The 23933-nt window shown below is 44.4% G+C and overlaps 1 protein-coding gene across 5 annotated transcripts in view; it reads left to right on the plus strand.

Moving 5' to 3' along the window:
* The window catches only part of NALCN (sodium leak channel, non-selective), a 191095-nt gene that overhangs the window by 133274 nt on the left and 33888 nt on the right, over positions 1 to 23933 (plus strand). For 3 of the 5 annotated variants that reach the window (XM_077927683.1, XM_028728202.2, XM_028728203.2), the window contains 4 exons: positions 14644 to 14780; positions 16057 to 16198; positions 17287 to 17373; positions 19961 to 20034. In XM_077927683.1, the coding sequence (XP_077783809.1) occupies positions 14644 to 14780; positions 16057 to 16198; positions 17287 to 17373; positions 19961 to 20034 (440 nt within the window). The remainder of the gene's footprint in view (positions 1 to 14643; positions 14781 to 16056; positions 16199 to 17286; positions 17374 to 19960; positions 20035 to 23933) is intronic. The other 2 variants (XM_028728204.2, XM_028728205.2) reach the window with 1 other exon arrangement.

The following is a 23933-nucleotide window of genomic DNA, read 5'->3' on the forward strand; positions in this document are numbered from 1 at the left end:
CTACTACCTAGGAAATAAGCCCAAACTGAATTTAGTGGGAATTACTCACGCTCAATCATGTATAATATTACATTCTCAGTGTATGAAGTCAGTGAAGCAAATGAGTTGCTTTGGAACTCAATGATATGGAAAATAATTTTATGCATGGCAAGCCTACCTCTTATCTTAGTGGTAGAGTTACACACTTCTTGGCTACCCCTGGGTGTAAGCTTTTGCTAATAATTATTCATGATAATTAAGCACTTTTCAGGACATGGAGCCCCTCACAATTCTTTGCTCAACCTTGAAAGCAGCCTGAAGGCATTCAACACAGTCTGAATGGCTTTGGAAACATTATAGTCTTCCCTCTCACAATATAAGTTGCGATGCTATTGTTGTGCCTCTTCCAGGATGCTTTTCTACAATGTGGGCAAACATTGAATAGCGCTCCTACATCCATTGTTCTAAGAGCATGATAATTTATGGGAAGCAAAGCTGCCCAAGAAATGCTGAGTTTAGGCCATATATGGCCGAATCTTCCAAAACAACACTATTATGCCCAACTCAAAATGTAAATGAGTGTTTAAAGAGCACTTCTCTATAAACTATCAATTTGTGCACACGAGTAATGCTCTTCTGGATAGAAGCTGCAAAATTAAAGCAAAACATACAGATTTATTAGGGCGGAAAGAACTGCAACATGTTTTTTAAAAGAATAATTTCTTTTCATTACATACTTGGGAAGTACCAAATATCCTACTTTTGCTACTGTAGGTGTCCAAAAACTCAGGCTGACAGTATGGAACATGAACTCTTAAGTATTTCTACATTTATAATAATGATATTCTCTTCCCTTCCTGGCCTCAACCCTGGCACTTTGTCATTTCATTAAAACACTCTCCAGGTGTTAAAATACGTGCAGAGATCAGTATAAGAGATTTGCTGTTGCTCTTTCAATTGTTGTTGTATGTGGTTTCTGATGGCAGTGCAAAAAGCCATAATAGCGTTAGATAAAAAATGTTCTTTTACACTGCTTTTTTATATATATATTTTAAAAAGCTAGTGAAAGAACATGCTATTTTTATAAATGCTGCTAGACATTCCTGCTGCTGCTGCTGCTGCTGCTGCTGCTGGATTTTTTATGTGATTGTATATAGAGTAAATGAAGACACTACGTGAGACCACAGCTTCCTATTTTCTTGTTCTTTAAGCGTTTTCTTGCTAAACCTATCCTATATGCCACAAATTTAAATTTTCTGGGCTTTAATTTATTCACCAGGATGTTTTTGCACTGGAAACAAATCACACTTAAAGGTAAAAATGGCAAATTCAATAAGGGCAGAGCAATCCAAAGCACCCTTATGCCAGGCTGGTGGGGGCGGGGGGGCACTTGATTAGGCAGAGGGGCTCCTCCACCCAACTATCCCAGCTAAGCCAGTTGGCCTCTAACCAAGCCAGAGTGATGCAGGTATCACTCCATCACTGACCTCTACCTTTTGCCTGATGAACATATAGGTGGGTGGGAATATGGTTAGTGGGCTGCCTTCTCCTTGTGTCCTCCATCTTTCCCAACATCAGGGTCTTTTCCAGGGAGTCTTCTCTTCTCATGAGGTGGCCAAAGTATTGAGCCTCAGCTTCAGGATGTGTCCTTCCAGTGAGCACTCAGGGCTGATTTCCTGAAGAATGGAGAGGTTTGATCTTCTTGCAGTCCATGGGACTCTCAAGAGTCTCCTCCAGCACCAGAATTCAAATGCATCAATTCTTCGGTGATCAGCCTTCTTTATGGTCCAGCTTTCACTTCCATACATCATTACTGGGAAAACCATAGCTTTTACTATGCAGACCTTTGTTGGCAAGGTGATGTCTCTGTTTTTTAAGATGCTGCTAGTCCTAGTACTGTGTACTAAAATGAATATACTGAGTATTATTAAAATGGAAAACTGCCTTACATAACTACATGATAAACACATTCATAATTATATATGGGTGGAGTATTTATCTTCCATTATCCCTTCCCCACCAACACACACACTGACCTCCATCTCTCCATTACTCCAGGAAGAACAGCTAAGAAGCCAAAAGCAAATTCTGATTTCATATCAAGCTTTCAGCATTTGCTAGTACATGTATCCTTAAAAAAATATCATTGGACTCTTTAGCAAAGAGGAAATTGTTGTGCTAAAAGCTGTTTCTAATTAAAATACGCAATGCATACCTACCGGTATTTCGTAGGGAAGTAATTTTACAGTTTGTTTCTCTTCACTAATACAAACAAGATGTCTGCGAAAGTTCAACCAGTGCCTTGAAGGTAGTTTAAAATTCCTGAAATGTGCTACATTCTATTTTGCTCTAAAAATAACATGTGAGTCCTGGCAGAATGAGATACCCTCTAGGCTAGTAGCATAAGCAGTGTATTTCAGGGCAAAACACCACCAATCAAAATGTCACAAGCAGCTCTTCACTTTTCCCCTTTCCTTCCTAACTTGATTCTGATGTTATTTGATAAGAAGGGAACGGGCAACAGAGACATTTTGCGAGCCACTAGACTTGTATGTTTTTCAGCTGTACGCTTTCCATTTATTAATTCTTAAATGTTATGTTGATATTTTGTCTGATTTTAAGCCCAGACGTACTTATATTCTATTTCCCTTAAAAAATAATAATATTTTAAATAATGTGTGAGACTGCAAACTCCTTGAGGGAAGGGCCTGTTGCTTACTTAATGTTTTTCAGGAAAGTGTGGTGTATGCTGATAGTGCCACATGAATAATACTTAGCTTCCACAGAGACTAGACATTGCGTGTTCAGACCCAGAAACCTCCCCCCTAAATAAATTCACACTTGACTCAAAATTTTGGTTTTGGTTTTTGGCAGCATTTAGGCCACAACTTTATTGATTATAGAATGTGACTGGTTGCATAGGCTCTGGTTCGACCAGCTCCCTGCCATGCAGGTAGCGCTGACCCAGGGTTCCAGCATAGGTCAGCCAAGGGTGAACACCTGGATAAGCGGAAAGCCAGGAACGGGCTATCTCCACCACCCAAATGTCCCCCTGGACTCAGGCACGGGCACAACCCCCTCTCAGGGGTTGACCAAACCATCGAGTCCCTGGATTCCTTTAACGGAATACCCTTCACATAGGGATGGCGAGAGCGTTCTCCCATCCCTATCACCTGAACCAGAGCCTATCCACAACCTTACACGTTGTGACGATTTGGTATGTGGCAGGCAAAACCCAAATGGCAACAGCCAATCAGCCAAATGGGGAAAATTCCTGCCATGCCCCTGTCCCCAGCATAGCAAGGTCAAGCGCAAAGCCCTAAATGTAGGGAGAGGTGGGAGGGTGTTCTGAATGCACGTGCCGAAAGAGGAAGCTTTGGGTCATGTGCATGGGCATAAATAGATTCCTCGAACAGTTTGAACTGTGTCCCATTGGCCAGATTGTACCCAGCTTTGAGGGACCTACCAGTCGGGTGTTGTGGCTGACCAATCATACCACCCACAACACAGGGTGTCGGTTTTCCAGGTCTCAACGCAATACGTGCCCTCTTTAAGGGAGGACCCGATTTACAGTACCTGGTATTATTGCATTATGGCTAGCTAAATAAGCGAAATGGACTTAGCACCCCAAACCAGTTGAGTGTCCATATTAGAGCTTTGGGATGCAGGTGGTACTGTGGTCTAAACCACCAAGCCTTTTGGGCTTGAAGATCATTAGGTCAGCAGTTCGAATCTGCAGAATGGGATGAGCTCCTGTAGCTTTGTCCCAGCTTCTCCCAACCTAGCAGTTCAAATGCACGCAAGTGCAAATAGATAAACAGGTACCGCTGTTGCAGGAAGGTAAACGGCGTTTCTGTGCACTCTGGTTTTCGTCATGGTGTCCCATTGTGCTAGAAGCAGTTTAGTTATGCTGGCCACATGACCCGGAAATCTGTCTGCGGACAAACACCAGCACCGCACCCCGTTGTCAAATTTGACTGGGCTTATCCGTCCAGGGGTCCTTTACCTTTCACCGTAACCTTTGTGCAAACAGCTTCTCAAAATTCACCATCCTACTTGAGGGCAAAGAAATTGGGGGAACGATTTCACCACATTGGTTTTCTCCATGGGGAGGTGAAATTCTCCCAATAGTTTATTGGGGCAGGTCTTACTATTAGCACTGGCCGTAGCACAATGTCTATCTTTTTTCACCAAGTTACCCCTTCCCACCACACAACTGTAAGTGGCAGCAACAACAACTGTGTTGGCATCCTGGCCATCCTTTTGCACCCTCCTCACTGTCCCTCGTTGAATGCATTCCAGAACATGGAAATGACGGCCAACCCAGAAAAATTATGGACAACATTTGGAGCAAATTCTACTAAGCAGCCTTCTTTTCAAAGGAATGACGAAAAAGAAACATCTCGGAAATTTTATCAGAGCAACGTCTTCTGAGAAATTGTAGCTTAGCTGTAGTTCACATCCTGCCAGGTTTTTGAAGAACTGAAGGGGAGCTTGAAGGAGGACAGCAAGGTGGATTATTTCATGCGTTATGGGAGCCTGAGAAACAACTACCACATTCCAACTCTACAATTCTATGATTCTATGTGGGCAGACATGCGTGGCGTAATGTGTTTTATATGTCTCCTTTACTAGCTTATAGTGAAACAACAACAAACTCCAGAAATGTGCATACTGTAATGTATCTGATAATTCCACAGGCTTACTCTATTTAACCCAAACACATGACTTAAGCCTCAAAGCCCTGTCCAAACACAAGTGGCAACTGTCAGACAATACTTTATATGAACCAAGAGATAATCTAATGGGAGACAAAAGTGTTATCAACACATCTTGTCTTCCCTCAAAGGCAATGCCTCAGAATTCAGGAAATGCATCTCAAAGCCATGCCCACCACAGTTGAGAATGACTGTCTTGCTTTAAATCAGATCAGACTTTTATTGGCTATGCTTTTGGACTTACAAAGCATTTTTTTAAAAAGAAAAAGTTCAGACTACTTTTTCCTACCTCTTACCACATGTATTTCTTTGCATGCAGGATTCCTCTACTACTGACCATCCTCATTGAGATGAGCTTCTGTGAAGGCTACATATTTGTATGAAATGATTTATGCCCTTTTGTTTCATGGTAGAGGCACTTTTCAGGGTCTGCCATCAACAGGCAGCACACCGGCACTTTATAACCGCCCCCCCTCCCAATTTGCCAAGAGATCTGTTCAATTAATTCTCATTTTGGTATATCTGACTTGCTAATCTATTAACACATCAGCTGGAGACTTTCATCTGTTGCCACCAATCATGTTGAATTGCTGAGGAGAGGCCGAACTGAAACATTAGGGCGTCAAATTTCTTCTGGTTACTACAACACAATTGGCTTCCTCCCACAGTATCTACATATGGGTAGTTTCTGGTGTTACAAACAAGCGTAAACAAAGCAGACGCTAGTGACTCCTGTTTCTTCTTTTCATACAAGTTGTGAAATGTGGGAAGGGAGGGATAATGTATTCATATCTCCCAAAGTGGTAGGAGTTTGCTCTATACACATCTGGTCCTTGTGCGTGGCCCCTACGGTGAGATGCTCAAATTCCCATTGGCCACATTATACAGGATACAGCAAAAGTGGGTGTGTTAGTTGATTATGCACTGAGAAAGTAGAATGGTTTTGCAGTGCTGCAATTTGGAATGTGTGTTTGCTTTTTCATCTTTTTTTTCCTCTCCTATTGCTCTCTTTCACCAGCATATAGCATTAAAATGCCCGAAACTAGGTAATAATAAGTTTATTTATCCTTGGAGATTTTACAGAAGTTTCAAGGTACATTTGCAGGAAGTGTCCAGAGGCTGAGCTGCATACGGATCTCATTCTCGGTTGCAATTCATTCATTGCAATGTATCCTGAGGTGAATGACTTTGGGATAACCCCATCTTTTTATATAATATTTCTTCTGTAGCACTGAGTATGTTCCGTGGGTGTATTTTTAAACATAATCACATAGCTGCTACCAAGCATGGCTATCTGGAGGACTATACTTCAAGCAGTTTCAAATAGGAAATACCCAAAAAAGAAAGTGTCAAAGGAGGGGGGACGACAACTTTCCATTATATATTTGATCCTTGCAAATAGTGTGTGTGTGTGTGTGTGTGTGTGTGTGTGTTTTAACAACTGGCAAGACTGATAGGTATCAGGCTTAGTTTAGTTAGCAAAAGGAAGCCACCGTGAATTCAAATATAGCTACACACAATGCAGTAATCTCATAAAATCCTCTCTCATACAAGTTATGTAGTATGAAGATTACAAAATTCACTCCATTGTAATGGTCCTTAGGCTAGTTAAATAGACGGTGAGGTGTGTAGCAATTTTTAGGATTGCAAAACTTTACAGAAACAATCTCTTAATCCCTAGTGAGTATCTAGGATTGCAGTGAGTATTTCATGCATAGGTGCATAAAGGTAAAGGTAAAGGACCCCTGACTGTTTAAGTTCAGTTGCGAACGACCCGGGGTCATCTCATTTTACTGGCCAAGGGAGCCAACATTTGTCCGCAGACAGTTTTTCCGGGTCATGTGGCCAGCATGAGTAAGCCACTTCTGGTGAAACCAGAACAGCTCACGGAAACGCCGTTTACCTTCCTGCCAGAGCAGTACCTATTTATCTACTTGCACTTTTGGCGTGGTTTTGAACTGTTAGGTTGGCAGGAGCTGGGACAGAGCAACGGGAGAAGAAGAAGAGTTTGGATTTGATATCCTGCTTTATCACTACCCGAAGGAGTCTCAAAGCAGCTAACATTCTCCTTTCCCTTCCTCCCCCACAACAAACACTCTGTGAGGTGAGTGGGGCTGAGAGACTTCAAAGAAGTGTGACTAGCCCAAGGTCACCCAGCAGCTGCACATGGAGGAGCGGGGATGCAAACCCAGTTCACCAGATTACGAGTCTACCACTCTTAACCACTACACCACACTGGCTCTCATCCCGTCACAGGGATTCGAACTGCTGACCTTCTGATCAGCAAGCCCAAGAGGCTCAGTGTTTTAGACCACAGCGCCACCCGCGTCCCCCATAGCTCTGTTCAAATAGCAACAAACATAACTCGGACATTATTTATTTATTTATTCATTCATTCAATAATTAATTGATTAAATTTCTATATCACAATCAGGTCCCTGGCTCAATTCAGCTTGCAGCTATCCAGCCCTCCTCTGCCCCCTCTCTCCCTCAGCACAGAAAGAGCCTTAATTCCAGTAAAAGCATCATTTAACAAAGATATTTATTTGCCAGTGACTCAAATTTAATGTAGAAAAAATATGAAACCATATTAGGAAGTATTGCCTCAAGCACTGGGGTTCTTAATGACCCCCTCCAGCATTAATACCTGCCTTACTTGTGCACTTCCCCCTTCGAGTCCTTGTTCTGAATAGTTAGACTTAAATTGCTATGTCAATATAAAGTAGTTATTTTGTTATTAAGTCATATATTTCTCCTTGTTCAACCTCCGTAGAGATTTGGATCCTAAGACCAGTTAGGTGAAGAAAAAAATCCATCACCACTTTCCTCTCGCAGCCACTTGGACATTCTGAAAAGAAGGCGAGGATTACTTAGAATCATAAAATCTTAGAAACTTAGAGTTGGAAGGGACCCGAGGGTCATCTAGTCCAACCCCTTGCAAACCATGAATCTCAGATGGCCAGCCAACCTCTGCTTAGAAACCTCTAAGTAAGGAGTGTCCACCACCTCTTGTGGGAGTCTGTTCCACTGCCAAACACCTCTGACTGTCAGAAACTTTTTCTGAAAGTTTAGTCGGAATCTCCTTTCTTACAACTTGAGGTTCTACCCTCCAGAGCAGGAGAAAACAAGCCTGCTCCCTCCTCCATGTGACAGCCCTTAAGATATCTGAAGATGGCTATCATAACTCCTCTCAGTTTTCTCTTTTCCAGGCTAAACAAACCCAACTCCTTCAAGCGTTCCTCATAAGGCTTAGTTTCCAGACCCTTAATCATCTTGGTCACCCTCCTCTGCACACATGCCAAATTGTCAACATCCTTTTAAAATTGTGGTGCCATTATCTCTCAGACCAAGGGGGCCGCAAGAGTGCTGGAACCCCAGCGGGTGGGGAAGCGACGCCAAATTTAAGAGCTCCCCCCAGCCCTCACACTGCCTTCCCAAAGCCGGATAACTGAGGCACTGGGCTTTAGGAAGGAGGCAAAGGCTCTGGCAGGGTCCTAGAACCCTCCCATCTTCTTCCCAAAACTGGGAAAGCACTAACTAGGCTTTGGGAAGGAGGAGGGAGGAATCTGTCAGAAGTCCAGCACCTCGCATACCTGGATTTGGGAAGGTAGCACAAGGGCTAAAGGGGGAGGGTGTCAAATGTTGCTGACCACCCTGATCCCGGGTATTCATATCCCTCTCCCACTAGCCAAAGTTCCTGAGGCACCTGTTGCTATTTTTCCCTTGTTAAACACATCCTGAGATACAGGGTTGTTTTCCAACTGAACTCCCTCAAATTACACACATACGTAAGGGCATTGAAACAGTAGACGTCAACTCGTTTAGAGTATACATGGAGTGCAAAAGAAGAAATTATTGGTGGTGGGAAGTGATAGATAGATAGATGATAGATGATAGATAGATAGATAGATAGATAGATAGATAGATGATAGATAGATAGATGATAGATAGATAGATAGATAGATAGATAGATAGATAGATAGATAGATAGATGATAGATAGATAGATGATAGATAGATAGTAGATAGATAGATGATAGATAGATAAATAGATATAGAATTGGGGTCAGTTTTGACTTCAGGTGCCATTGTGGGCTGGGAGGGTAGAACAGTTTGAGCATTTTCTATAAATGGAACAATGCGAAGGTTGAAGAAGGTGTGTGTCATGCAGAGGAAATATTACCCCAAAACGTGTTTGGAGTCACTAAGTGAAGTTAAATGCCTTGCTTTGCCCAGTAGGTAGCATTATCTCAGCACGGCGGAAGTTGAGATGTACTGCAGAATGGCTTTGAGTTTAGAATATTTTTTTAACATGTTATTAATCACTATGTTCTTTTCCACAAGATGTCTTTATGTAACCCCTTGCCGGTGCTCCTCTCTTTAGCTACAAGGCTCCAAAATAAATGTTAATTTCTCCCTCTCTTTTTTGCTCATATGAAAGTCTGTCAACACCTTTCTATTATGCTGTCGTTGGGGATGTCTTCTAAACAGTGGCTCTCATTCAGACACTTTGTGGTATCACATTTCTATGAAGGACAAGATTGCCCCATCTCTTAGGCTGCCACAGTGACTGTGTGATTCATCATCATCATCAAGTAGTGGGAAGAAAGCCCCCCAAAATGAGCTATTCATTCTAGGTTTAAAGGTAAAGGTAAAGGGACCCCTGACCATTAGGTCCAGTCGTGGCCAACTCTGGGGTTGCAGCGCTCATCTCGCTTTATTGGCCAGCTTTATTGGCCAGCTTCCGGGTCATGTGGCCAGCATGACTAAGCCACTTCTGGCGAACCAGAGCAGTGCACAGAAACGCCATTTACCTTCCCGCCGGAGTGGTACCTATTTATCTACTTGCACTTTAACGTACTTTCGAACTGCTAGGTTGGCAGGAGCAGGGACTGAGCAACGGGAGCTCACCCCGTCGCAGGGATTCGAACCACCAACATTCAGATCGGCAAGTCCTAGCCTCTGTGGTTTAACCCACAGCGCCACCCGCGTCCCCATTCTAGGTTTAGCCATGACTTATTAAATTTTAGCGTGCAGCTATCTCTCACTCTCACCTTCTTTCAGAAGCTATCTTTATATTAGCATTCAAAAGCTCCTCTTCAACTATTTATCGAGTCTGCATAGTTCTGCACTACCCTAATGATGCACAATTCTATATTCTGTTTTCCCCTCAGGCTCACTCATTGTATGTCCGTGATTTACAGTCCTAACTCCCCAGTACACTTAATCCCATGTTTCTGTGCCTTAAAGTGGCATTCAGAAGTCGATGGCCCAGCTCCTTCAGCTATATGCACGCTAAAATGTTTGACTCTTTGAGCAGCAGCCCTCAACAGCCATACTACAGATACCTGCTTTTCACATTTTTCTCAGCCTTGCCATGTAATGTGCTGGACTCCTATTCAAGACAGAAAAATGCCCAAAGCTCCCTTGGGCACGTGGAGCTCCAGGCCATTTTGGTTCCCTGGGTCCAGCTGCAGCCATTGCAAATTGTTTTATGTCCTCCCGCATTGCCAAGAGCCCCAGAGCTGTTGGGCTGCTACTAGAATATGAATGTTAAACGGTGCAAACTTACCTTCTATTTGCCTTTTCGTAAAACTTTTTTGCCAAGCCTGTCTCCCTGCCCAATGCTTCCACCTCAACTGCTTGCTGTACGGGTTTTCCCAGCTCCTTTCAAGTCATGTTCCTTTCTTCAGTGCATGCCAGATGTCTTCCCTTCCCCCACCACCCAAATACTACTGTGCAGTTGTTGTTTTTTGGTTAAAAGAACCTTTTTGCCGCTGCTGCTTTGTGATCTTCAAACCACCGCTCTGGTTTTGATTCTCGCAGGTGTTTGCAGCATCCCCCCGATCTATTATCAAGCCGTTCTCATTACTATGCTGCTTCCGCCCTCGGAATTCATTAGCAAAGATAAGGTTGAACATAATTGTGGCCCTTGCAATGCCCTTAAAGGACTCCTTTCCCTCAGCGCGCTACACTATCATTAATCTGCACCCTTTGTTTATACTCAAACTCAAAAGTGTTTTCGGTGCATGGGGCCCTTTGTTTGCAGCAGCGATAGCTATTCGGAGGTCATTATCCTTCCACATGGGAGGCTGAGAGCGGGAGCAAGTGCCTGCCCTTCAGACACCCTCAAGCCCTTATCTGTGATTAGATGTTCTCCATCAGATGTCCTGGTGATTGTGCTGAAATCTAATTACAGTATATAGTTCGGTGGCTGCCCCACTTTCCCAAGTGATTGAAAGTTTTAGGGGGCAGCCTTTGGCTAGGTTAGGTTTCCTTCTGATGTGGGGTTGCTGGAACCTTGGGGCATTTCTGGTGTTATGAGGGGAAAACTGCTCCTTTTCCCTTATGGGGTACCCAAGAGCCCATCTAGAGTCCTTTTGTAGGTTTTCTATCGGTAGATGAAAATAACAGAGACCAACCAGAGAATATTGAGAAGCAAAGCAGGTAGTAAGCCTGATCTTTATTAAAGCTGTTGCAACAGGGTGCTCCCCCCCCACACACACACACAGGAGGGGGGACCCCGAGCCATGTGCGCAACCCCTTATAAAGACATTTTAAATTGCCCGCCCTGAAGTCCAAGACCACCCCCAGAAACATCATACATACATCACAGAAGGGGTGTGGCCCAAGACCACCCACTTAATACATCAGAGAAGGGGCGGAAATCTGGGTGTGTTATTTCTTCCTGTCTGCCAGGTTACCTGATGGGATTACCTGGGTATCCTGGCCACTCTTTTCTTATGATAACTACTCAATTCCTGAATCCAGGTCACAGGCTCACACCCTATTCAGATCTTAAATGTGCCCTTAAAACAGGATTTGTGAAAAAGACAATGGGGAGATTTCCCATTTCCTTCGACCTTGCAGAGAAATATTTGAGGTCATTTTGGGAGAGAGAAAATGGTTTCAGGACTTTTCTGTGTGTTTCAGACATGTGGTTTACATATTTGTATGTGTTTGCTTGGTACATTTATGAACATCTACTTTCTATATATAAGACCTTAAAATTCTTATAACACTGGGATACCTGTTTTTATTTACAAATATGCATGGTGAGTGTGGGGAAGTAAGCAATCATTACCATAAAGGGCTATGTTTTAAAATAACAAGTTGTCATCCCTGAAGAAGATAGCTTCTGCCTTTGGCCTGGGGGTGTGCTAAGACTTCCTTCTCCTTTATTAGCTACATTCTGCCAAAACAACCGTTTCTTTCCAACCGATGCCCAAACACATGGGGTGTGTCTCTAGCTAGTTGCCACCAGCCATCAGTGTTTGTTTAAGGAAGGAGTTTTCCCATCAATGCCCATAGAGCAGTGGTTCCCACTTACTAAGTACAGTGGACTCCCGGTTTTTCAAAAGTCAAGCCATAGAGCCCCTACTTTTGAAAAGAAAAGAAAAAAGATATTTCTATGGTCATTTTTGTTATGTGAATGGTGCCATGGACCCCCTGGGTGGGTTACCCTTTCTTTAGGCTTCTGAGCACAATTGTCTAGGGACCTGTTTAGAGGCATTTCAGTAGGATTGTCTGGGGAACCTGCTTAGTGGTTTACTAACTGCTGTGGGTTAAACCACAGAGCCTAGGGCTTGTCGATCAGAAGGTCGGCATTTCAAATCACCGTGATGGGGTGAGCTCCTGTTGCTCGGTCCCAGCTCCTGCCAACCTAGTAGTTCGAAAGCACGTCAAAGTGCAAGCAGATAAATAGGTACCGCTCCGGCGGGAAGGTAAACAGCATTTCCGTGTGTTGCTTTTGCCAGAAGTGGCTTGGCCATGCTGGTCACATGACCCGGAAGTTGTACGCCGGCTCCCTCAGCCAATAAAGCGAGATGAGCACCGCAACCCCAGAGTCATCCACGACTGGACCTAATGGTCGGGGTCCCTTTACCTTTACCTAATCTAATAGCAAAGGACCCACTATTCTTTTCTAGTCTTCTTCTGCATGTGCTGTTTTGTCTTTTACCTCCTTCCAACCCCATTTTCTTCCCCAAATATACTCCAGAATTAGCTGGTATAGCAATTACTTTGTCCTTGAGTGGCAGAAGTTGAAATTCTGAGCCACCTATATTGTCTTCTATTTTATTAGCAGGGAGTGGCATTTCCCTAAGGATCAGCAAGGAATTCCAGTGCTAGATTGCTTGGTCTGCTAAGAATTTAGTGACTTCTCTCTACATGAGGACTGTCTTTGGAGACAAACCTAGTCCTATTATTATTATTATTATTATTATTATTATTATTATTATTAACTGCCCTACACCCAAAGATCACAGGGCAGTTTACAATATAAAAACACAACAGGACATCCCATAAAAACAAACAACAAAAAATACCCTTCAGTTTAAAAGTCTGGTTTTTTAAAATTTAAAATTAAAATTGAACTGATTGTTTAATTAGCTAAAGGACTTGGAGAAGAGGGATGTTTTTTCCTGGTGCCTAAAGATATGTAACAAAGGCGCCCAGGCAAGCTTCCCTGGGGATAGCATTCCACAAGCAGGGAGCCACCACAGAAAAGACCTGTTCTTATGTTGCCACCCTTCAGACCTCTTGCGGAGGAGGCACACGAAGAATAAAATACGGTTTGCCAAGCATCTATATTGTGCAGTCAGACATTATCTTTTCTCATTGGCTAAGCATGTGATACATACCAGTGTTTTTCAACCTGTGGGCCGTGGACAGTTCTCCACAAGGTGCTCATGTAAGAAATTGAAAGACTATTATAGCTCGCTCCTGATGTGCAGAGGCCAAAGGGACCTTGTGGCAAACCATCGCCAAATCTGTCACCAGGATTAGTGAATAGTTAAGCCAAAGGTGAGTTGAAGTTTACTTGGATGAAATAAGAAATAATATATTTACCCCTGTGTATTAATAATGATCTGAGATTATGTCGGACAACCATCAAGCCCTGCATTGATCTACTTTGTTGGCAATATGCAAGCTTGGCTATTCCACTGATACTTGCCAGAACGGACTTTCTTGTGAATAAAGCAATTTAAAAATATTCATAGTTCATTATACACTGCTTGCATAACTTTGTTTTTATAACTTGGGAAGCAATATCCTTCCATCAGATGGTAGCTGTTCTTACATTCCCATATACAGTGGTACCTCAGGTTAAGTACTTAATTCGTTCCGGAGGTCTGTACTTAACCTGAAACTGTTCTTAACCTGAAGCATCACTTTAGCTAATGGGGCCTCCCGCTGCTGCTGCACCGCCAGAGCACAATTTGTGTTCTCATCCTGAAGCAAAGTTCTTAACCTGAAGCACTATTTCTGGGTTAGTGGAGTCTGTATCCTGAAGCGTATGTAACCTGAAGCGTATGTAACCTGAGGTACCACTGTATAAAACTATGAGTAACCTTGTAAGTACTTCAAATATTTAAACAAATTCCACATTAATAAAGCTTTAAGCAAATTTTTGCTTGGGCGTCTCAAGTAATGGTTATAAAATAGGCAAACTTGCAGTTGAAATGCAAGAAACTGACAGCTGGTAAAGACCTAATGTCCAAAATCCACCTGACAGTGTAATGATGGGTCACCGTATGAAGTCAGTTTGGACTTGTGGGTCACCGTGCCAAAAGAATTGGGAACCACTGATATATACAACATTTCACTTATCTACAACTGACAGGTCTAATAAGAGGGAGGGAAGTATGTTTTCCTTGTAGAGTGTGAGAGAACTGTGAAAAACTACACAAAGGAAATACAAATATTTACTGCAACACTCTTTGCATTTTAAATCTTTAAAGAAAAGGACTTTTTACAGTTTTAACTGTGCATGTAGTTCTGAAACACTCAGAAATTAATGTCAAAACAGAAGTCGCAACTGTAGTTCTTTACTGCCACCTTGTGTTTCTTCCATTGATTGCATTTGCTGCTCTTTGGGCGGGGGGAAAGCAAGACTTGGTTCCTGGTTTATTTAATCTTGTTTATGTGTGTGTGTGTTTATTTAGCTGAAGCAAAGTGAGGCAAATGCAGATACCAAGGAAAAGCTCCCACTGCGCCTACGGATCTTTGAAAAATTCCCTAACAGACCTCAAATGGTAAAAATCTCCAAGCTCCCTTCGGATTTTACAGTCCCCAAAATAAGGTAGTTTCGCTTTTCAGTTCTCTTTAAGTGCTTGGCAATGTGAAAAGTGTTTTAAGATGGGTTCAAAGTTTTCTTTAGATTCTCTTCTCCAATGTGTGTTTTTTTTTATTTTATTTTTAAAAAGTGAAATCGATCCCGTTCCACAAGGCCAAATTAAGGTGGTTTGGGGCCAATGCAATTCCCCAAATAGCCCCCCCCCCCTTCACCAAAAATGAGTATAAAATGGCTGCAAAACACTTAATACCTGAATCACAGACATCACATTTTGGTCCCTTTAACCATACTGACGCATCTTGTTTCTTTGTTTCTCTCTCCTAACCATATACACATATATTTTGCCTATACTCATTTTCTTTCTTTTTCCCTTTTTTGCTTGTTTGCCCGTTACCAGTGCATTATCTGTACCGTGAACCGACCTAGAAAGGGTATCTGTTTTGTTTCCAAAGGAGTGAAGAGTCTTCAATTAACAAGAAAGCTAGAACAGCACATCTATTGTCTTTTAAAATTATTGCCAAATACTATAGTAATCCCTGCACAATATAAACACATTTATCTGAAATTTCATGTTTAGAAGTTGCATTAATAATTACCCGCAATTACGCTATGGCTTTGTGACAGGCTTAAACATTCTGCTTTATATGATTAGAATGTTAGGAAAGACATAATTGAAATATATTTTGTAAACTACTTTGGGATTTGTTTTTCACAATCAAGCGGCATTTAAATTTTATGAAATAAATAAATAAATGGGGGCGTTAGCTATGCTTCTGTCCCATTAGAACAAAATACAGCCAAGTAAATGGCTGTAACAAGCAAATTGAAAACCAGAATCTGGCTGATGCAAACTATGGTCTAACAAAACCCTTTTTTATAAACGTGTTCTTTGAATTCCTGCTGAAATGTATTTTTTTTTTTCTTCTTGAGAAAGGGTGTTTTCTATGGATTATATCAGAGATTTTAAAACTTGGAATTTAGAACATAGCAGAATCAGACAGAAAGATAAAGTGCAAAACAAATGATAAATATTTAAAGGAAAACACAGTTAAAGAAGAACATAAGGTTTTTTTAGAGAATCATGTAGCTACATACAAATTTAATGTTACTTCAGTGATCAAATCAAAATCCATTATGTATAATATGCCTTGTATCGTTTTCATTTTATCTTTTGTACTAGCATATGGACTATTCAGGATTTTTTCAGATACTATCAAATTATGAACAAAGTGAACCAGGAGCTTTGCCTCAAAGCCTTCTCTCTCCTTTTTTTACTCTTAAGGGAAAGCTTTATGAAGCAATTTATTGATCGGCAGCAGCAAGACACAACTTGTTTACTGAGAAGGCTTCCATCAGCTTCCTCCTCCTCATGTGACCATTCTAAAAGGTTGGCAATTGAAGACAACAAATACATTGACCAGAAGGTAAGCAGCAATATATGCGTCATCCATATCTATCATAAACTAAAGTTGTACAAGCACATAGAACCTTGATTGTCCAACGTCACAAAAAGATTATGACCCTAGACTTTTGATTGATGCTAATTTGGGGTTTCCTTTTAAAGCTCTGTTACGATTCTGAATATTAACAACTCCATGATGACATCCCAGTGTAGGGAAGAGATGGGTATCTGGTGTTGTGTCCACACATACCATGCAGCAGTCTCCCATCAACACATTTTGCAAGCAAATAGTTACGCTCCATACAGTTATGCTTTCATACAGGACCTGAAGAACAGGGGGGAAATAATAGCACATCTGACCAAATGCTGTCTAGGTGATTGCAGTACCATGCCAAGGAGCACAGATTCCCCATGCATAGGTTGAGTCTCTTGTCAGATAGATGTGGGAGAGATTTTTGCTGAATGCCTTTGTTGCCAGACAAAGTTGGGCAGTGCCTGGGCTGACTCAGTGTAAGATGGTTACGTATACTCAGTGAGAAATTTGCCCATGTGGGTAGAACATTAGGTTGCATTTTGCTACTGATTCTGGCTTTCTATAGTTACCATTACCATAGCAACCTCCCGTTTAAATGCACCGACATTCTCCAAAATCTCTCCCCTCTAACACAGATTTGAAATAATAACTTTTTAAAAAGCCTGAATATTTGACTGTGTGCACAGTAGAACAAACAAGCATGAGTTGTGGGAGATGTTAATCAAACACACAACACTGAAATCAACCACAAAAATTATGCTGACAGCTGTAGCTTCCTTTGTGCATGCTATCTATATTTCCTCCAACGCAAATCAGAGAACCTAGAAAATAAAGAAGAGCTGTTTAGGAGTTGAGCAAAAGCAGGTTTCTAACTATGGTGGCCCTAGGGTCTTTTGGAGAATTGTGCCCCCTTTCTTTATTCCAACATCTCACGAGTTTTCATTTTCTCCAAAATGAATGCACAGAGGTGCTGCAGACGTTTTTGCCCAAAGGTTTCTCTTTATCCAAAGTTCTCATAGTTTTCTTCCCTCTAGTTCAGTCCACCGAGCCTCTTTCTCTCTTTACTCTGTCCAAAGTTGCATGACAGGCAAGCTGACATCATGATTACAGGGATCTCCAGCCTTATCAGGATGCTGTTGTCCTTTCTGGAAGACCGCTGGAAGGTAGCTCACCTCCTGTTTATTTAAGATAGCCATCAATAGCTTTAAGCAGTTAAGCGGAGCTAACATTCACTCAGTCATTCACTTTGTGACTGATTACATTAAAAACAGTAATATTATATGGATAATAGAAGCATAAGTGCAATGAATACATAGGTATATAAGACTTACTGTACAACATAATGTCTGAATAAGTATGGTACATGCCAGGGGGAAATCAGCTGATTACTCCATTTGATTTCATTCATGATCCTTACTTTTGCTTTGTTATTCATTCACTAAAATTGCATTCACTCCTCTCCTATCAATTTCATTATTTCCATTTATTTCCATTTTGTTTTCTTAATCATTACTTTAGCTGCTATCTATGGTTGCAGCAGCTTCCATTGGTTTTATCGAAAACGTGCTGGACATTACATTTTTCCATTCTTGGGGGCAGGGTGAGAAAAATAGTTGCCATTAAGAAAAAACACCACAGTGCACCATTTGTGGCTGCCATTCTTGCGCATTGATGCTGTTGGCCAAATACAATGCATAGTTTGTCACACTTGCAAGTGGAACCAGTCTAAAAGGAATGAATACAATTAGGTGAGATGATCCATGCCACACAAAATCAGAAGCCCCTGATAAGGTTTTCACAAATCCACCAGTAACTTCTTGAACAACTCCAAAGACATCTGACACCAGTGAGAGCTGTTTTATGTCATCCAGTCGTATACAGTGATGTGCTACTCTGTAAAGGTAAAGGGACCCCTGGCCATTAGGTCCAGTCGTGGCCGACTCTGGGGTTGTGGCGCTCATCTCACTTTATTGGGCGAGGAAGCCGGCGTACAGCTTCCGGGTCATGTGGCCAGCATGACTAAGCCGCTTCTGGCGAACCAAAGCAGCGCACGGAAACGCCGTTTGCCTTCCCGCCAGAGCGGTACCTATTTATCTACTTGCACTTTGACATGCGTTCAAACTGCTAGGTTGGCAGTAGCAGGGACCGAGCAACGGGAGCTCACCCCGTCACGGGGATTCGAAGTGCCGACCTTCTGATCGGCAAGTCCTAGGCTCTGTGGTTTAACCCACAGTGACACCCGCAGTCCTTGTGCTACTCTGTTCGAACACACAAACTGCTAACCATGTTCTAAGCATGAGTTTAACATTACGCCAGTCACTATTGTGAATTCCTCTGCTACTTGGGAGAAGTCCTCGTCGGGGCAGAGTGATACTGCCCCAGTTTGGGTTTTCTGCACAATCCCGTTGGGGATATTCCATCTAAATCACCAGCTTGAGGTAAGGAAAATATCAACCTGGATGCAACATAAGCAGCTGTATCCTTGGGTTGTGTGTACTGGTGATCAGCCACAGCTCTGTGCAGACTAAACTACAGTCTCATATTGACATGAATGACTAAACAACGGACTGGTATTGATAGCGTTGACATTTATATTTTAAATGTCTCTCTGCAATGGTAGATGGAAATGGCACATAAACGTGTGGCTAGATGCAGACATGCCACTATACAAATAAAAGGGCTCCCACTGGGAAATGGGGGGCACAGCACCATCTCACCCTTCCCTTTCTAGTCCCCCACAACCAATCCTATGCTGTTCTCCCAATCCTTTGGAGCAGCTTTAGAGAGAGGAAGGATCTGCAAATATTGCCACCCCTCTTCTTCTGGTGGAGAATTACATGCGTGGAACTTTGCACACCACAAGTCTGGACATAAACCATAATATGTCGAGTGATATTTGAATGGACTACTATGTTCTCCAGATGCGTTTGCATTTTTCACATTGTTTTAAAGTAAGCTTGTATTCTTCATCCTTATATTCTAGCTTTCAATTGTGATGTTTTCAGACAGAGATTTTCTGAAAACGTCTTTGTCATCTGCAACATCTGGGTTGTTGTCAAATGAGTTGGCTTGCCATCCACATGGCAGATGTGTTTTTGCCTTTCCTTTTTACTAAAAACCATCTGTGTTGCTTTAAGCAGTTTTATGATCCTGGTAATTTTTTGCAGATCTTCTTTCATTATCATTTTTTTTTTTTTTTAGAAACAGTAGTTAGATTCTGTGGCCGTAGAATTGGGTTTAGTGCAGTGCAATTTTTTAAAATAGGAGAGCTCTAATATCACCAAATAGAAACAGACCTTGCAACTTCCGATCTAAGGTAGAATGAAACTTTCTTATGCAAGTCTTAAGAAATATTTGCATGTATGTATCCAGGTGCATTTTGCCATTCAAAGTCTCAGTTAAAAAGCCTACTGTTTTCAGATAATGCATACGAAGCTGGTAGAGTCTTTTTTGCAAGGCAAGTGTTGAAATGTAAAACAGTTAAGCCAGCTAAAATGATCTGGGTAATCTGTGAGGAGTGATAGATATTCACAATATATCTTTATTTTTCACATAACTGTATCCCTAAAACTGTTGGTCCAAAATTATAAGGTAGGACTCCATAGGAGGTGCAAATTCCAAATAAGTAAAGGTACCTTGTTCACCATAGCAGGACATTTGACATCACAAAATGAACTGCTCAATAGATCAGTATTCTGGCCCATGACAAGATACACAATTGGTAAAGCTGCTTTTCCTTTCATTTCACAGCTCCGCAAATCTGTTTTCAGCATTAGAGCAAGAAACCTTTTGGAAAAGGAGACTGCAATCAACAAAATTCTTAGGTAATGATGATTTGATGCTTCCCTTAATTTGATTTGCAAGTAGCAGATTTATTTGAATCATCTTGAATAGTTTCCCCATTCCAATTCTTTTCTCTCTCTTTTTCTGGCTCTCTGCATGTAACTAAAAGTTTGGTATTTCCTAAAAGCTTTGATGCAATTAAAACCCCCTCCCAGACATCTGATTTGGAATCAGTCAATTGGATGAATTTAATCTCTGGACATCCAGCAATCATTAGGAGTATGATGCGACCTCTCCACCTTTCATGAGCCTGCTCTGCCTTTCCCCTCCTCCAAATCTAACCCATAGAGACCTTGAGGAAGGCATGCCCAAATCACTAGATCACAGCACAACAACCCAAGACCTTAGACCAGTGTTTCCCAACCGGTGTTCCGCGGCACACCAGTGTGCCGTGAGACCTTGCCTGGTGTGCCGTGGGAGGGAGGCGGGAGAGGCGGGGCGGCGGCGGCATCTCCTGCTGGATGCAAATCCAAACATGGCGGGCGCCTCCCTCGCTCCTTTGTAGGCGGACCATCGAGAGAGAAAGAAAAGGAGGCGAAAGAGCGAGAGAAGGCGCCTGCGCGGAAAGAGGAGCGAGCAGTGCGCCTGCGCGCCGCGGCGCCCGAGATCGCTTCTCATCACCGCCCTAGCTTCAAAAGAGGTCCGGGGACAGCGGGAAGCGCTTCGCGCTGCCCCCGGACCTCTTTTGAAGCAAGGGGCTGCGGGGAGATCGCTTCTCCCGGTGCTCCGAAGCGGGGCGGGGGGGCGGGAACCTGCAGCGCGGAGCGCGGGGCGCCCTTTGGAGGACGCCCTGTGCTTCGCGCAGCTGTCCGCAAGCCTTGGGCGCCTGGGGGAACTCCCCCCCCCCCCGGCGCGCAAGGCTTGCGGGCGGCAGCCTGCAGCGCGGAGCGTGGGGCGCCCTTTGGAAGACGCCCGTGCTTCGCGCAGCTGTCCGCAAGCCTTGGGCGCCTGGGGGAACTCCCCCCCCGGCGCGCAAGGCTTGCGGGCGGCAGCCTGCAGCGCGGAGCGCGGAGCGCCCTTTGGAGGACGCCCCGTGCTTCGTGCAGCTGTCCGCAAGTCTTGGGCGCCTGGGGGAACTCCCCCCCCCCGGCGCGCAAGGCTTGCGGGCGGCAGCCTGCAGCGCGGAGCGCGGGGCGCCCTTTGGAGGACGCCCCGTGCTTCGCGCAGCTGTCCGCAAGCCTTGGGCGCCTGGGGGAACTCCCCCCCCCGGCGCGCAAGGCTTGCGGGCGGCAGCCTGCAGCGCGGAGCGCGGGGCGCCCTTTGGAGGACGCCCCGTGCTTCGCGCAGCTGTCCGCAAGCCTTGGGCGCCTGGGGGAACTCCCCCCCCCGGCGCGCAAGGCTTGCGGGCGGCAGCCTGGAGCGCGGGGCGCCCTTTGGAGGACGCCCCGTGCTTCGCGCAGCTGTCCGCAAGCCTTGGGCGCCTGGGGGAACTCCCCCCCCCCCGGCGCGCAAGGCCTGCGGCGGCAGCCTGCAGCGCGGAGCGCGGGGCGTCCTTCGGAGGACGCCCCGTTCTTCGCGCAGCTGTCCGCAAGCCTTGCGCGCCCAGGGGAACTCCCCCCCGCGTGCACGGCTTGCGGGCGGCAGCCAGCAGCGCGGAGCACGGGGCGCCCTCCGTAGGAGGCTGCGGAGGGTGGCGCGGAGCTGCCCGCGCTCCAGGGCTTCTTGCAGCTCCGCGCCACCCCCGGATCCCGGTGCGAAGCCGCGCGGGGCTGCGGAGGGTGGCACGGAGCTGCCTGCGCTCCAGGGCTTCTTGCAGCTCCGCGCCACCCCCCGGATCCCGGCGCGAAGCCGCGCGGGGCTGCGGAGGGTGGTGCGGAGCTGCCTGCGCTCCAGGGCTTCTTGCAGCTCCGCGCCACCCCCCGGATCCCGGCGCGAAGCCACGCGGGGCTCCGGAGGGTGGCGCGGAGCTACCTGGGCTCCAGGGCTTCCTGCAGCTCTGCACCACCCTCTGGATCCTGGCGCGAAGCCGCGTGGGGCTCCGGAGGGTGGTGCGAAGCTGCCTGCGCTCCAGGGCTTCTTGCAGCTCCGCGCCACCCCCCGGATCCCAGCGCGAAGCCGCACGGGGCTCTGGAGGGTAGCGCAGAGCTGCCTGCATCCCGAAGCCTGGTGCGCGCTGAAGAGCGCCCCCGGGCTTCACGCACCTCTCCGCAAGCCTGGGGAGACCAGTGTGGCTCCCTAGGCTTGCGGATATCAGGCTGTTCTGGGGGCTGGGGTCGGGGGAAGCTTGGGCTTCCCCCGCGCCTGCCCCGTGCCTGGGGAGGGGAAAATTTTTTTCTTCTTTATTCTCCCCCCCAAAAATTAGGTGCGTCTTATGGGGCGGTGCGTCCTATGGGGCGAAAAATATGGTAGTCAATATAGGCACAGAGTTAAATTTTTTAACATTTTCTAATGGTGGTGTGCCTCGAGATTTTTTTCATGAAACAAGTGTGCCTTTGCCCAAAAAAGGTTGGGAAACACTGCCTTAGACATCTCTCCATCTAGGGACTGTCCCTCTCCACTCCCCCTGGGAAAGGGCATGCTTGCCCAGAAACAAAAATTGGGATAATGATCCAGATTTTTAATACCTTCCCTTACAAATTTCAAAGTCTGCTGAAAAATATAGTGCTCAGAAGAAAACCAACATCATCATAATTCTGTAACAGTTTCTAGCTATTAGAGAGGTAAAAGATAAAGTGCCCGTTCATTTATTTGTCACTATAGATAGAAGCCACAATATGTTCTAGACAATGCTCCTCTTAACATTTTTATTGTGCTCAACATGAACTGCACATCTTACACACAAGTTCTGTTTTCAGTTATTACCTGCTTTTTTAAAAAAAATTAGAAGCACCTATGTTCTGTCTGCAATGACGTTTGGGAAACAACATTATTGCCTTGCTGGAATTATATATTCAATTTTGGCAGTCTGTTGGTATTTGAAACAGCTGCTCAGCTGGTCCTATAAATATTCTTCGAAATTGAATGACCTTTTCTGCTCGCCGGGATGTTAACAGCCAAGGGATAATGTATCTTTGAAAATATTTAACAGACAAGCTTATAGCCAGATAGTTTCACTGTGTCAAAGATAAGAGAATGTTATTCAGAAATCCAATGCATTGTTAAGTGCATTACAATGAAAAACAATGTACTACAATGCTTCTATGCCCACTTGAGCTTCACAAGATGATTGTGTCCTTCCTTGACAACATGTGCGGCACCATCTAGTATGATGGTTCATCCTTGGACACCTTCTCTATAAAGAACAGTGTGAAACAGGGCTGTGTTCTTGCCCCAACTATATTTGGCATGTTCTTCTCCCTGTTGCTCTCATATGCCTTCAGCTGAAGACAGTGTGTACTTCCATTCAAGGAGCGATGGGGGTCTGCTCAAACAGGCACATCTCCACACCAAGGCAAAAGTGTGGCAGGTCCTTATCTGAGAGATGTTGTTTGCAGTTGATGCAGCCTTGAGGAAGCTCTACAGAGACTCATCAACCATTTTGCCCAAGCCTGCGGAGAGTTCAGCCTTACCACCAGCCTGACAAACATCCTGGCTCAGGACATCATCAGCACTCCACACATCAGCATTGGTGACCACACTCTTGAGGTGGTAGATGACTTTGTCTACCTGGGTTCCACCATAACCAGCAACTTCTCCTTCGACGCTGAGCTGGACCAGTGTATTGGCAAGGCAGCTACAGCAATATCTCACCTCTCTGAAAGGGTATGGGAGAATGCAATGCTAACATTCAGTGTCAAGATGAAGGTGCACTAGGCTTGTGTATTGAATGCACTGCTTTATGGAAGTGAGTCATAGGCAACGCCTTCCACATGTCAGAAAGATTTGGGGCATCACATGACAAAACAGAGTCTCAAATAAAGTTGTGCTCTCACATTCCCAG

Source organism: Podarcis muralis, chromosome 4 (genome assembly GCF_964188315.1).
Source record: "Podarcis muralis chromosome 4, rPodMur119.hap1.1, whole genome shotgun sequence".
NCBI lineage: Eukaryota > Metazoa > Chordata > Lepidosauria > Squamata > Lacertidae > Podarcis > Podarcis muralis.